The sequence below is a fragment of the Cherax quadricarinatus genome, chromosome 44, assembly GCF_038502225.1.
Source record: "Cherax quadricarinatus isolate ZL_2023a chromosome 44, ASM3850222v1, whole genome shotgun sequence".
Lineage (NCBI taxonomy): Eukaryota > Metazoa > Arthropoda > Malacostraca > Decapoda > Parastacidae > Cherax > Cherax quadricarinatus.
Window position 1 is genome coordinate 3,999,540 of NC_091335.1, and position 16,752 is coordinate 4,016,291.

At 38.7% G+C, this 16,752-nt stretch overlaps 1 protein-coding gene across 2 annotated transcripts in view; it reads left to right on the forward strand.

The window, feature by feature from the left end:
• The window catches only part of LOC128697519 (kynurenine/alpha-aminoadipate aminotransferase, mitochondrial-like), a 43,045-nt gene extending 29,961 nt beyond the window's left edge, over nucleotides 1-13,084 (forward strand). For both annotated transcript variants that reach the window (XM_070093992.1, XM_053789269.2), the window contains exons 8-11: nucleotides 3,019-3,145; nucleotides 3,792-3,841; nucleotides 4,545-4,703; nucleotides 10,142-13,084. In XM_070093992.1, coding sequence (XP_069950093.1) covers nucleotides 3,019-3,145; nucleotides 3,792-3,841; nucleotides 4,545-4,703; nucleotides 10,142-10,210 — 405 coding nt within the window. In that variant the 3' untranslated portion in view covers nucleotides 10,211-13,084. The remainder of the gene's footprint in view (nucleotides 1-3,018; nucleotides 3,146-3,791; nucleotides 3,842-4,544; nucleotides 4,704-10,141) is intronic.
• The last annotated feature ends 3,668 nt before the right edge of the window (nucleotides 13,085-16,752 follow it).

Here is a 16,752-nt window from a genome sequence, read left to right on the forward strand (position 1 = left end):
TGTTCAAATATACACTCGTTGAATGTAACACAATTATAGCAAAAACACTCGTATCATTATAATGTTGCTAAAACTTGTTTACACAAACAAACAATGTAAACAAATGTTTATTACGATTGCTTTATAATATATATACATATGTACAATCACTGGACACTTTATTAGAAGTGCTGCAGCTTGTGGAATTCTTTGAAACATGGGTATAAGCACAATGGTGTCTTACACTCCTCACACATAAAACGTGTGTCTCTGCGTTTTTGTTGGCGTTTTGTGGTATGTCCACAGACAAAACACCTCTTCTGAGCATTTTTCTTGGCAGTAGTAGCAGGCAGTGGTATGGGGTAGTGATCACCAGGCCTCAGACGAGAGGACATGTGTTGATAATTTCGTGGGCGCTGGTCTATTGCAGGTGTTGTTTCTTGGTACTTGAATATTATTTGTCTGATGACTGACAAACAAAATTCACCATATTTGGGTTTGTTCTTGGTCTTCAACTTATACATATTATAAGCATTCAGCATGGAAATGTCAAGAAGATGGAAAAACAGTTTTATGTACCACTTATAACTCTTGCGAACACAGTCAGCAAACCCAATCTGCATGTCACATTTGTCCACTAAGCGCATATTGAGGTTGTAATCCATCACAGCTGCAGGTTTTACAATAGGTTCTTTGGTCTCTCTATTCTGCTTGCCAGTCTCTACCATTTCGTGTCGGTGAACTGATGTCAGCAGTGTGACATCACGTTTGTCATGCCACCGAAATGCCATGATGTCATTGGCAGCAAACACCTGCACTTCACCTCTACGACTGCCAGCTTCGAACCTAGGCATATGTTTACGACTTCTACGCACTGTGCCACACACATCTGTCATGTTCACTCGCAAGAAATCACTGAGTATAGGGCTTGTGTACCAGTTGTCAGTATATAAAATATGCCCCTTACCAAGATATGGCTCCATCATTGTTCTAACCACATCACCAGAGATACCCAGTAACTTCCTGGTATCTTCCATTGTTTTACCGCCAGTGTACACAATTATATCCAAAACCAGACCAGTTTTGCAATCACACAGAACAAATAACTTTATACCAAAGCGTTTCCTCTTGCTTGGTATATACTGCTTGAATGAGAGTCTTCCTTTGAACAAAATCAAAGACTCGTCAATAACAAGCTTCCTGAAGGGATAAAAATACATACAGCACTTTTGTTTCAGGTACATAAACACACGTCTGATCTTATATAACCTGTCGCTTCTGTCAGGCCTGGTTTTGTCTGAAAAGTGTAACATACGTAACAGTAACACAAATCTATTCACTGGTATAATGTCACTGAAAGCAGGGGTTGAAATCAGGCGGTCTGTCGCCCAGTATGTGCTGACACTATGCTTATACACATGTGGCATAATCATTATTGTGGCAAAGAACAGATACATCTCTGCCACAGTTGTGTCCTTCCACTGGTGTAGGCGTGATCTTGGTGAAAGCATAGTGTTTGCCATGGTGTACTCATAGTATGTATTGCTTTCCCTGACAATAATGTCCATCAGGGGTTCATCGAAGAACAACTGAAAGCATTCCAGTTCAGTGGGATTGTTCCCAAGTGTACATGATGGCCGTATTCCACTTTGTCCTTCATCAAAGTCATGGGGATTGGGAACAAACTCGTCATCTTGATGCCAATCCCAGATGCGGTCAGCTGGTGCGTTCTGGATATTGTAATGTCGTTGTGGTTGTGCAGGTTGTGGTTGTGGTTGTGAGAGTGTGGGGTCGGCCGAAGCAGGTTGTAGTTGTGCAGAGTCAGCAGCGCGGGCACTAGCGTGGCCCGCTGCTGGTGTCACATGACTCATGGCACCGTCACTATCACCACCACCGCCTGCTGCCTCACTCACATCATTTATACCCATCGTAACAATATCGTCATCTTCACTATCAGGACGTGGTGTAGGGCCACGGGATGTGCTCCGAGATGTACTCCTTCCTCTTGGAAGAGCATATGGCACACTACCAGACCGCATGCGACGTCGTACATACTGCCGTTTCACTGGGGAATATTCACCCTCACTGTCACAACTAGAAGTGCTTTCAATAACCTTGAAATCACTATCACTATCACTTGCACTGCTCACATCTGAGTCTTGTACACGGGCAAATAGTTTCCTCTTTCGTCCTGGTACAGGTGAATATGAACGAGCCGGCCTAGCACCAGAGGTGGATGGTTGTGGGTCATCTGGGTTTTCATCACTAATTATGTTATCCTGGGTAATTTTCTCGGTCACACCCGCTTCAAAACCATGGAATTCACTTTCACTGACACTATCATCACTGTTTGAGCTATCACTTGGGAACAAAAGACCTCCAATCCGCCGAGGAGTGAGGAACTTCTTACCGCGAGGCATGGTGAAAATGGACTACCAAGATGGCGTTCCCACAATGCACCGCTGAGTCCCAGATTTTTTTCACAGGGTGCACACCGACCACTGAGACCCATTCTCTCTCGTGTAGGCCTACCAGCCCTCTCCCGCTCGATTTGAAGCCGCTAGAATTTATGCGTATAGATACGTCAAACACGGTATCTCCCATGACGTACATATACGACCGCGACAGTCAAAGGGTTAAAAAAAATATATAATAAATTATCCAAAAACATACATAATTATTACAGAGATGGGTTGAGAGTATTTTTTTTTTTTTTTAAATCCCATAATTATGTATAGTATATTGGCAGACTTTAACCCTTAATCCAAACATAGATCTACATTCATGTGCGTAATGCTCCAAACATAGATCTACGTTTTTTTACGTGCTTTTTAAGTGGGGAAAATAAAGGTCGGAGCGCTACGCGCGTGAACGTAGATCTACATTTGGACAGTTTAAGGGTTAACCAAGACAAGACTAAATAATTAAATTATACAGGTGAAGTTATAACAGTTGAAATGATGAGTTTTATACTGTAATATATAACCTAATTTTAGGTAATCTAGCATTAAAGTATTCTAAACTAGTCTATTGTTGTAGGTATTAGTGAGTGAGTTACTGCAGATTTGGGGAGTGGATGGGTTCTTGAAGCATACACAAACAGTGCAAGAGTTCTACCTCAAGCAGAGAGATGCTATGTTACAAGCTGCACACAAACACCTTGAGGGTAAGTGGACTAGCAGTAGTAACTGTGTATTGCAAATCACTGTGCTTAGAGTAGTTCATTACAATGGTTAATAATTTTTTAAACACCCCAAGGTAGGGTGACCCCCACATATGAATATAGGGATTCAGAGACTTAGTAACTTTAAACAAGCAGTTGTGGATAGCCAACTTGGCCATTTGGATGACACTAGAGAGCATGGACATTTGTGAGTGATACTAGAGTTTGGCTGTTGACTGTGATACTAGAGAGCATGAACATTTGGAAGGTGATCCTGGAGAGCATGGCCATTTAGGGGTGTTCTGGAGATCTTGGTAATTTAAGAGCAACCCCTGAAGAGCATGGCCATTTGCTGTGACACTATAGAGCCTAGTCATTTAGGGGTGACCCAGGATAATATGGCTATTTAAGGGTAATCACAGAAAGCATGGTCATTTAAGAGGGAGTATATGTTGTGCTACTGTAGTTTTCTACAAGGTTTTGTGAACTTTATTCCAAATCCACCTACAGCACTACTATAAAATATAGTAATAGCAGTAAAGAAAATATAGAAATACAATATTTAGAATAACAATAAAATTTTGTGTAATATCAAGTATGGAGAATAACTCATTTCATACTGACATAAATTAATTTATTTTGTCTGCAGGCCTTTGCGAATGGACAGTACCTACTGGAGGAATGTTTCTCTGGCTAAAGGTCAGTAATGTGCACAACTTTTTCAGTAGTTAAAGTTAATAAATAGATTTATTTCTTATTTGACTGAATTCTTGTTATCTTCTTTCACTTTTGAGCTAAAAAATATGTTTGGCTATTAATGGAAATGTTAGAATTTTGTAAGAATAAGGTACATATATTTGTTATCTAATGTGCTTAATTGTTAATAATGTATGAAAAAAATAGTGGTTAACTTCTGAGATTATTTCCCAGAAAATTGACAAACTAACATTGCCTGGTTAAGAAATTTTGGACCATGTTATGACTGGACTGTTAAACTCACTCACTCTCATGCATGCTCACTCTCTCACTTTCTGTCTCTCCCACTCTGTCTCACTTTCACTCACTTTCTCTCGCCTTCTCATTCTCTCTCAATCTCACACTTGATTTCCGGGTAGGGTATGACAATTGGGCAGGTTTTTTTGCACCTTCCACTCAGTAAATACATACCTAAAATTAGTTTGAGCTTGTGGGGTTGCATCCTGAGGAGACCCAATTTGAAATTGCTGCTTTACTTTATTGGGTTATTCTGAATAAATAACTCTTGGGTTCGATAATCTTAAGGATGTCTTCTTTCTCTTCTTGGTGGTGAATTTGAAAATAAATATATATTTCTTGGCGGTATTTAGTAAACATAAACATTTTGTAAAATTATGAAAAATTTCACAAAGTGTTTTAATTTCAGGTACCAAAAATTTTCGACACATGGGATATGATTTTAGAGCGAGGTTTAAAGAAGGATGTTATGCTGGTGCCAGGGAAGGCTTTCATGTGTGATTCATCTCTACCCTCACAGTACATGAGAGCTGCCTTCTCAATGGTAACCCCAACAGCAATGGATAAGGTATAGTTATACTCATCCTTATTTGTACTTATACAGTGGACCCCCGACATTCGATGGCATCGACATTCGATAAATCCGACATTCGATGCATTTTAACGCAAAAATTTTGTCTCGACATTCGATGGAAAACCCGACATTCGATACGATTCGTACGAGACATGTCCACGTGTGGCCTAAACTGCCCCATGTGTGCCAGTGTTTACAAGCCAGCCAGTGTGCGCACATAAGATAAGATAAGATAAGATTTCGTTCGGATTTTTAACCCCGGAGGGTTAGCCACCCAGGATAACCCAAGAAAGTCAGTGCGTCATCGAGGACGGGTCCTTAATCTTGTCCCCCAGGATGCGACCCACACCAGTCGACTAACACCCAGGTACCTATTTACTGCTAGGTGAACATTAAGGAAACCGAAATGTTTCCATCGAACCCGGGCCCTCCGTGTGTGAAGCGGGAGCTTTAGCCACCAGGCCACCGGGCCACATTTGGTACATTCCATGTTATCCATATTATCACTGTTTTTGGTGCTTGTTTCTGCAAAATAAGTAACCATGGGCCCCCAAGAAAGCTTCTAGTGCCAACCCTTCGAGAAAACAGGTGCTAATGACTATTGAAATGGTGAAAGAGATAATTGCAAAATACGAAAGTGGAGTGCGTGTGTCTGAGTGCATGATGATTTGATAAAGAAATTGCCTGCAACTAGTGGTGATGTGAGTGAATTTAAGGCCAGCAAAGGTTGGTTTGAAAGATTTAAGAATTGTAGTGGCATACACAGTGTGGTAAGGCATGGTGAGGCTCCCAGTTCAAGTCCTAATGGAAGGGGATTACCCTTCTAAACACTAACACCATCCACACTCTCCCCTCCTCCCATCCCATCAGTCATCACCAGGTCTTCATTAAAGGTAAGTGTCAATTATTCTATTGTTATTAATCTTTTGTTATTGTTGTTATTGTAATTATTCTATTGCATTAAACTTAATATTTCATGCGGTAAATTTTTTTTTTCTATACTTTTGAGTGTCTTGCACGGATTAATTTGATTTCCATTATTTCTTATGGGTAAAATTAATTCGACTTTCGATATTTCCGACATTCGATAGCTCTCAGGAACAGATTAGTATCGAATGTCGAGGGCCCACTGTATTTCATATCTCCTAGGTAGTAGGTTGGTAGACAGCAACCGCCCAGGGAGGTACTACCATCCTGCCAAGTGAGTATAAAACGAAAGCCTGCAATTGTTTTACATAATGGTAGGATTGCTGGTGTCCTTTTTTCTTCCTCATAAACATGCAAGATTTCAGGTATGTCTTGCTACTTCTACTTACACTTATGTCACACTACACATACATGTTTTTTTTTTTTTTTCAACAAGTCAGCCGTCTCCCACCGAGGCAGGGTGACCCAAAAAAGAAAGAAAATCCCCGAAAAGAAAATACTTTCATCATCATTCAACACTTTCACCGCACTCACACATTATCACTGCTTTTGCAGAGGTGCTCAGAATACAACAGTTTAGAAGCATATACGTATAAAGATACACAACATATCCCTCCAAACTGCCAATATCCCAAACCCCTCCTTTAACCCTTTGACTGTTTCAGGCCCCTTTCTGAAACTGTCATTCTATGTCGCTAAATTTTTGAAAAAAAAATTATTTTTTCTTATGAAATGATAGAGAATCTTTTCCCGATGGTAATGACACCAAAAGTTCGAGATTTGGTCAAAAACTCATTGAATTACGCTCCCACGAAGTTAGCGGTCTCGGCGACATATGCGTATCGGCGATTTCGCTGATTTTGAGCCCTATTTTCAGCCAATTCCGTTGTTCCAGTTGACCAAACTCATAACTATTTCTTTAGAACTCCATTTTATCTATCTGCTGAGTACAAGAAACCTCCCATTTACCAATTTGGACTACCCAGTATTGTGGTCAGAAATTGGCAATTTGGCCAATTTCACGCAAACTAAAAAAGATGCCAATTTCAAAATAGGGTTCAAAATAAACAAGGTAGACATTCTTGGCACTAAAATAACATATCCTCTGTTCATTAGTCACATCTCTAGACCCCTCTGATATTATTATTGCTTTCTATTTTGATTTTTTATTCATACAAAAAAATACAAAATTTACTGTTATGCAGACTACTGCATTATTGTAAAAATGGTATAAATAATATCAGTGCACTAGTGAAAGAATATTAGACTCCCCAGTTGACGTGTATTGGACATGTGGTGTGATTTGTTTACTCCTGAACATTGGTAAAAATCGAACATTTCCGCTACTTTGAGCTGTTTCAAGGTCGTTTTCATTGTCAAAGTAATAAAAATCATCTCTATTTCTGTAATATGTTTTCCATGTTATCACCTAAGACCATGAAAACGCAAATACATCGATAAATACTATACGAAAATACACCTCAAAGTCGGCGTTTTAATCCAAAAAAACGATCAGAGTTTTTTTTTCTCATTACGCACTGTGTGCTGCAGGATTTTTTTTATGTGGTGCACACTGACCACACAGACCCATTCTCTCACATGTGGGCCTACCAGCTTTCTTCCGCTTGATTTGAAGCCGCTAGAATTATTGAGTATATATACGTCTGAAACACTGGCTCGTAAGACGTATATATACGACCAAAACAGTCAAAGGGTTAAAGTGCAGGCATTGTACTTCCCATTTCCAGGACTCAAGTCCGACTATATGAAAATAACCGGTTTCCCTGAATCCCTTCACTAAATATTACCCTGCTCACACTCCAACAGATCGTCAGGTCCGAAGTATCATTCGTCTCCATTCACTCCTATCTAACACGCTCATGCACGCTTGCTGGAAGTTCAAGCCCCTTGCCCACAAAACCTCCTTTACCCCCTCTTTCGAACCCTTTCGAGGACGACCCCTACCCCTCCTTCCTTCCCCTATAGATTTATATGCTTTCCATGTCATTCTACTTTGATCCATTCTCTCTAAATGACCAAACCACCTCAACAACCCCTCTTCTGCCCTCTGACTAATGCTTTTATTAACTCCACACCTTCTCCTAATTTCCACACTCCGAATTTTCTGCATAATATTTACACCACACATTGCCCTTAGACAGGACATCTCCACTGCCTCCAACCGTCTCCTCGCTGCTGCATTTACCACCCAAGCTTCACATCCATATAAGAGTGTTCGTACTACTATACTTTCATACATTCCCTTCTTTGCCTCCATAGATAACGTTTTTTGACTCCACATATACCTCAACGCACCACTCACCTTTTTTTCCCTCATCAATTCTATGATTAACCTCATCCTTCATAAACCCATCCGCCGACACGTCAACTCCCAAGTATCTGAAAACATTCACTTCTTCCATACTCCTCCTCCCCAATTTGATGTCCAATTTTTCTTTATCTAAATCATTTGATACCCTCATCACCTTACTCTTTTCTATGTTCACTTTCAACTTTCTACCTTTACACACATTCTCAAACTCATCCACTAACCTTTGCAATTTTTCTTTAGAATCTCCCATAAGCACAGTATCATCAGCAAAAAGTAACTGTGTCAGTTCCCATTTTGAATTTGATTCACCATAATTTAATCCCACCCCTCTCCCGAACACCCTAGCATTTACTTCTTTTACAACCCCATCTATAAATATATTAAACAACCATGGTGACATTACACATCCCTGTCTAAGACCTACTTTTACCGGGAAGTATTCTCCCTCTCTTCTACATACCCTAACCTGAGCCTCACTATCCTCATAAAAGCTCTTTACAGCATTTAGTAACTTACCACCTATTCCATATACTTGCAACATCTGCCACATTGCTCCTCTATCCACTCTATCATATGCCTTTTCTAAATCCATAAATGCAATAAAAACTTCCCTACCTTTATCTAAATACTGTTCACATATATGCTTCAATGTAAACACTTGATCTACATATCCCCTACCCACTCTGAAGCCTCCCTGCTCATCCGCAATCCTACATTCTGTCTTACCTCTAATTCTTTCAATTATAACCCTACTGTATACTTTTCCTGGTATACTCAGTAAACTTATTCCTCTATAATTTTTACAATCTCTTTTGTCCCCTTTCCCTTTATATAAAGGGACTATACATGCTCTCCGCCAATCCCTAGGTACCTTCCCCTCTTTCATACATTTATTAAACAAAAGTACCAACCACTCCAACACTATATCCCCCCCTGCTTTTAACATTTCTGTCATGATCCCATTAGTTCCAGCTGCTTTACCCCCTTTCATTCTACGTAATGCCTCACGTACCTCCACCACACTTACATTCTGCTCTTCTTCACTCCTAAAAGATGGTATACCTCCCTGGCCAGTGCATGAAATTACCGCCTCCCTTTCTTCCTCAACATTTAAAAGTTCATCAAAATATTCTCGCCATCTACCTAATACCTCCCTCTCCCCATCTACTAACTCCCCTACTCTGTTTTTAACTGACAAATCCATACTTTCCCTAGGCTTTCTTAACTTGTTTAACTCACTCCAAAATTTTTTCTTATTTTCATTAAAATTTCTTGACAGTGCCTCTCCCACTCTTTCATCTGCTCTCCTTTTGCACTCTCTCACCACTCTCTTCACCTCTCTTTTACTCTCCATATACTCTGCTCTTCTTATAACACTTCTGCTTTGTAAAAACCTCTCGTAAGCTACCTTTTTCTCTTTTATCACACCCTTTACTTCATCATTCCACCAATCGCTCCTCTTTCCTCCTGCCCCCACCCTCCTATAACCACAAACTTCTGCCCCACATTCTAATACTGCATTTTTAAAACTATTCCAACCCTCTTCAACCCCCCCCCTACTCATCTTTGCACTAGCCCACCTTTCTGCCAATAGTCGCTTATATCTCGCCCGAACTTCCTCCTCCCTTAGTTTATACACTTTCACCTCCCTCTTACTTGTTGTTGCCACCTTCCTCTTTTCCCATCTACCTCTTACTCTAACTGTAGCTACAAGCATATATATATACACACACACCCCTCTGGTTTTCTGCTATTTTCTTTCTAGTTCTTGTTCTTGTTTATTTCCTCTTATCTCCATGGGGAAGTGGAACAGAATTCTTCTTCCGTAAGCCATGCATGTTGTAAGAGGCGACTAAAATGCCGGGAGCAAGGGCTAGTAACCCCTTCTCCTGTATAAATTACTAAATTTAAAAAGAGAAACTTTTGTTTTTCTTTTTGGGCCACCCTGCCTTGGTGGGATATGGCCGGTTTGTTGAAAGAAGATTTCATATCTGTACCTAAATGTCTCCAAGGGGATGTGGAGAAGAATCCTTCCTCCGTAAGCTATGCATACTGTATAGCAGTTATTTTTTGCATCATCTGTCCCCATTTATATAAACTTTTCAATTTACCTATTTTTGATGGAGTACATGTGAGGAGTTCTATTTTTCATATATTGTATTTTTTGTTTCAGGGATTCCAAAGTCTAGCAGAACTGATTCATGAAGAAATTGCTCTACAAGAGACTAATGCATCTAACTGACTAACCATCAGTAAATAAATATAGAAAATATTATATATTAAAATACAGTTCATCTTAATTTTCAATGAAAGAAGCACTCAATTAATTTTCTAGTCTTTATTACATGGTAATATTAGCCTGATGAAAAAGGCTTGTTGGGTAAGTACTTTGCAATACAGAACTGTGCTCTATCTCTCAGATAAATACAGTTGTTTGTGCTAGAATTCATCTTATATATTTATAAAAATCAAGGTGTGAGCAATGTGATATCTGTGAAATGATTTGCTGGACTTAAATTAGACTGAAGGTGGATTGGAAGTGGAAGGCACAGTACCTGTACATTGAGGGAGGGGTGAAGATGTTGCAGTTCATTGAATTATAAAAATTGTGATGTCTGTGCACTCTTACTCTTGGCAAGACAGCTATTGAATAAGTCAGAAGTTTTTAATATGTGTTCCACAGAACTCTAATGTTCTGCAGGAACTTGATGGAGAGAGGAGGAGGAGGAGGAGGAGGAGGAGAGGGATATGATAAAATAGCATTGACTGGCAGCTAGTGGGAAAACAGTAGGAAACAGAAACCCACATTGTCAACAAGCACTAGTCTAATTGATTTGGTGATTTTTTAATTTATTAGTTTAGTTGGGTTTGCCTTGTTTAACTGAAGTTGCTGTGGGATGAAAGTGTTATTACTCTTGTATTACTATTATATGCTGGTGGATACACACTATGTTTAAATAAAACAACATTGCCATGCTCTTGCATGCATTGCTGGCTACAAACTAGTAAACTTAGTGAGGACTGAAATAATGTGAAAACGTTTTAATTCTGATGCTGCTGCTTCTATTTCTTCTACTTTGTATGTCATTATTCTAGCACATTTATCTGATGTGAAGACGATGTAATCAGTCCATCACCCTTGAAGTCGTAGATAGTTCCTGACTATGGAACTGAACTTCTCCAGGCTGAGGGACTGACAACCTCAAATTCTACATTTATCTGATGCCAGATATTCTAAGAATTTAAGCTCAATCACAAGCAAGAAATGAAAGCATGACAATGGCTATATCAGATTGTTTTACATGGAATGGTAATAAAGAGAAACCAAATAGACTGTGTTGAATGAGAACAAGTTTTGAGTACCTGTAGTCTGATTCCTGCAGAATTTTGAAGACATCTTGCAACCAAACATCCTGCCATGAAAGATAAAATTGATGAATACTGTATTTGAAAGGAAAATTTGCCAAACTTCTTGAGAAAGGAAATGCTTTGTGCAGAATGAGTGGTATAAAGCCTCATGATCTTCAACTTCCAAATGAGCTACACCTGGATATAAGTCACTTTGACTTTTTTTGGGTTATCCTAGGTTCTCTAAACATGCTGCTATGTATGACAATCTCTATAACTGTATTTGTGCATACCTGAATAAACTTACTTACAGGTGAAGCTTATACTATCACAGAAAGTGTTGAATATATGATCATAAAGAAAAATTTACAGAGAAAATGAGTGTAACACTCTGATGTATTGAGGATTTGTCGGCTTTTTGTGAAGCAGAACTAATAAGAAGAGTAAAACTGAGTCTGTTAGATTTCTAACTGCAAATGGAGGACTCCATTGATATCAGAAGTTTAGAACCATTACTTGTGTTTGCGTACTATACAGTTGCTCAACTTACAATAGTTCAACTTACGATATTTCGCCTTTGCGATGATGCAAAAACAATTACTTTGGAGATGAAACTTAATTACCCAGGATAACAGCGGCAAATCCTTAACTTGTATTAATTTATTTACTTCTCAATATTGCTACTTAGTTATAGTAATTATCTGTTTATTTACTTATTTATCGTATCGTATTAGACTTATGGTGGGTTTGTCAGAAGGTAACTGCATTGTAAGTTGAGAAGCACCTGTATACCATACATGAATTATCTGTTGAAGAAGACTATTTATTTGTAATCTTACCAAAACCATGGGTGAAATATTCAGTTTGATAAACTCTTTCATGAAGAAACATAAAATATCTTGACGTCCATGTTCCAGTGTGTGCACCAATGGAACTATATCTATAGAGGAAAAAATATCAGGTGCTGTGGCATGCATAACATTATAGCTCCACGTACTGAGCATAACCACTGTCATCTTCGTTATCATGCACTTGTGATTAAATGAATGCCACAAGAACTAAAATATGCACTTAATGAGCTTATCAAAATTGTTAATTTTATTAAGTAAGAGTAGTCATTTCCAGGATATATAGTACACTGAGACGAAGTGGGAAGTTTGCATCAAATATCTGTTTCATATCAAATTTCAGTGGCTGTCGTGTGGAAAAGTATTGGTTCAGTCTTATGAGTTGTGAGAAGAGTTAAGTCTTATTTTTTTTATCATAATGTCCTCTTGAACTATCACATAAGTGATAAATGTTGGACATAGGTGGTGGCATACTTGGGCTGATATAATTACATATCTCCACAAACTTTATAGAATTTTTTATTAACAAATGAAGTTTCCCCCTCAGTGAAAATGTCAAAATTTTGTGATACTCCTTTCTGATTTTCAGACTACATTTAGGAAATACTTTCCTCCTTTAACAGGATGATAAATGAGACACTTGTGCAATTGTTGAGTATCTTTATTTCCCTAACCAGTTTTTCTTTAACTATTAAAAATCACTACAGCAGTAACTGTAAAAGTCCTCACATTTAACTGTATTTTGCATTAAAATCTTTAATTTTATGATAAATATGCTATTTTTATGCTTTTCTTTTATAGTGTACATAGGTCAATAAAAACAGATTGCTATACTGTATATTTTTGTCAAATTGACAATTGTATATGTACATTTTATATACAGTATTATATGAAGTAGCATAAATTGTGTTGTTTTAGCATTTGCATTGTATCATTAAAATTTTACCTTTTGGTTAAGGTAGCAGGATAGGAGTGAATGGAGACGAATGGTATTTGGGACCTGACGAGCTGTTGGAGTGTGAGCAGGGTAATATTTAGTGAAGGGATTCAGGGAAACCGGTTATTTTTATATAGCCGGACTTGAGTCCTGGAAATGGGAAGTACAATGCCTGCACTCTAAAGGAGGGGTTCAGGATATTGGCAGTTTGGAGGGATATGTTGTGTATCTTCATACGTATATGCTTCTAAACTGTTGTGTTCTGAGCACCTCTGCAAAAACTGATTATGTGTGAGTGAGGTGAAAGTGTTGAATGATGATGAAAGTATTTTCTTGTTGGGGATTTTCTTTCTTTTTGGGTCACCTGCCTCGGTGGGACACGGCCGACTTGTTAAAAAAAAAAAGGTTCCTTGACTTCCAACAGATAGGAAACTTTTGTGATAAGTGGTGAATGTGTTTCCTCTTTGGGTCACCTTATCTTAGTGGAAAATAGCTACTGTGGTTAAGGAAAGAATCAAGGCTTCAATAAATTTTAATTAAAAAGAAATTCAGACAGTATCAAGCCAGTTGGTATTGTATATCTACAGTGTTTCTTGGGTAAGAGAAGACCAGAGGCACTCTACATGACTGAGAAGATACATAAATACTGATGCATTAACAGAATATTCTATAAGTTTAATAAGTTAATACACAGTTTGCCAAGGTTAGAGAATACTTGATTAGTGCTGCCTAGTGTTGGTGCCAAAACTTAGTATTTGCTATTAGCAGTTGTGGCACCTTTATTTGTACTGTCAGTAGCTCGTTACATTCAATGCAAACAGTCCATCTATGCAGAGATGTAAGCCTGTGGTTTCTTGCCTGATTTTTTTCTTATTCTTCCAACAACTTTATCAATTTTATTTCATTCACAACTTGAGACTGCTTCATTCAAGCACTTTCAAATTTTCAGTACTTGTGTAGGGCAATGGGGACCGAGTTCTTGGGACAATTGGCATGTTCATGTGCCTTATGATCAAAGCTATTGAACCCATTTCCTGCATCCTGGAATGGATTGGATAACTTCCGCACCTTCAGTGGTGTGGTTTCAAATGTTAAAAGAAATGGACAATGGAGGAGAGTAAAATTCAAATACGTAGGTGCAAATTTGATGATTTTGTGTAAAATAGTGTGTGACGTTTTTCTCATTAAATCGCATTAAAAATTTTCATTTTCTTCTGGACAACTTTAATATTTAATGGCTGATGTATCTTAAGGCCAAGATAATACCTATTAAGTTTTATTTGCATGCTGACAGTTATGCTGATGTAGTAAAATTGTAAAATCCTGGAATCGGAATTTTTGCCATAACTGGAGAATAACTCGTCTGATTGATTTCAAATTTTTACCAACGTGTGATGTCCTGAACACAAGGCTCAGAGTGCTAATGAGTGTCATAAGTGTCAGTTTGCCAGTTTTATTGAATGAATAGTGATGTTCATTTTTTATTCAATAACTCAAGAATGTTTCTTCTGATTGGCTTCAAAATATTATTGGAGATGTATTCTATAAGGATGATACCCCATGAGTTTAATCTGAGTAGGTGCAAATTTGAAAATTTACTGACATAGTTAAAAAACTTGGATTATTATTATTATTATTATAATCAAAAGGAAGCTCTACATCAATGAAAAAAAAAATTAGAATCATTATTATTATTATTATTAAAGATTCGCCGGTATTTTCTCCCGGCCCGGGCCTTTTCCAAGTGGTGGCCCGGCCTTGGCTCCCTCTTTAGGGAGTGTCTGAGACCTAAGTCTCCCATGGGAGGAGGCACAAGTACCCCCTCATCTTTGGGACCAACTCTCCCCAGGCCTAGCCACAAGCTAGGCTTCTCTGGTCTGCCATCCCCGCCCCAAGGGGGCTAATGGGAATGACAGTCTTGTGAGCTGTAAGCTCGGGCTCAGGCACCTACCCTACCCTAGAAGGGCTGGGCATGGTGTCGATGATTAGAATCATTGAAATCAGATCAATTACTGGAGAATACCATTTGTGATTGGCTTTAAACTTTTACCATTGGTGGGCTGTTAAAACGTGAAGGAAATTAGACACATGCAACACCTGGGTATATTGTAGACGTTTAGCAATCCAGTGGCTTTATTAACCCTTAAACTGTCCAAACGTAGATCTATGTTTGCACGCGTAATGCTCCGAACGTAGATCTACGTTCGATTTTACATTATGTAAAAAAAAACAGATCTACATTCGATTTTACATTATGCAAAAAAAAAATGTAGATCTACGTTTGGAGCGCTACACATGCAAATGTAGATCTACGTTTGGGCAGTTTAAGGGTTAATACAAATTCAAGGACATAATTGGAAAGTCAGTAGAACTATATACAAAAGATGAGGTAATCAGTCCCTCAGTTTTGGAGTTGGTGTGAATTATTATAATCATAACTAAGTGCTAAACCCATAAGGGTCATGCAGCGCTGCCTGGAGTGGATCCTGTAGCTTGATTGCTAGTATGCTCGTCTCACACTAAGGTTCAAAGTTCGAGCTCCCTGTACGGCTGGAAAACATTAGGACGTGTTTCCGTAAGACACCTGCTGCTCATGGTCACCCATCAGTATAAAATGGGTACCTGGGTGTTAGTCGACTGGTGTGGGTTGCATCCTGGGACAAAATTTACCTAATTTGCCCGAAATATTCTACATAACAAGCGGCTTTCCATATAGTAATGTCATCGGTATCAGCTAGGCCTATATACCTTGTACATGTAGAGTAATAATAATAATACTATCTTTTTTTACATGTACATGGTATAAAGGCCTACCTGACATCAATGACATACTACTATACAGAAAGCCGCTTGTTATGCAGAACATTTCGGGCAAATTAGGTCAGTTTTGCCCCAGGATGCGACCCACACCAGTCGACTAACACCCAGGTTCCTATTTTACTGATGGGAAACAAACAGCCGGCGCAAAGAAACGCCCAATGTTTCTATCCTCGCTGGGTATCGAACCCAGACCCTCGCCGTGTGAAGCGAGAGCTTTAACCACCAGGCGAGGGGCTTTTTATGCAGGGAATTGGAACTACTATCTACTTCAATTAAACCTAATTGCCACCCGTTCCTCAGGTGTTGTATGATCCCTTTGGGTTTGCACCTCCATGAATTTTATGTGATGTGAGCTGTATAGCCCTTGTGGTTTAGCGCTTCTTTTTGATTATAATAATATAATGCGATGTCAGGGAATTTTAAGTTAGTTTTCACTTAAATTATTATTATTATAATCAAAGGGGAAGCGCTAAACCCATAGGATTATACAGCGCCCGGGGGGCGGGGATGTGGAAGGCATTCAGTTTTCACTTAAAATGGTCTGGTGGGTGGGTTTGTGCGGCCTCAGGACCGTTGCAGCCCATCACCTCCCATTTATTTATTTATTTATTTATTAACAATATGAGCATACATACAGAGGTACAAAAAAATACAGATAAGAGCAGCATGCCAAAGCCACTTATACTATGCACAATGCTGTCATTATTAAATCTATTACTTGTCCATAAGTAACAGTGTTGGATATAAACCCAGTAAAAACAATAAAAATATCACAATACATAATGTCTGTGCCTTTCTCTGGAATATATGAAGTAACAGCTGATGACTAAG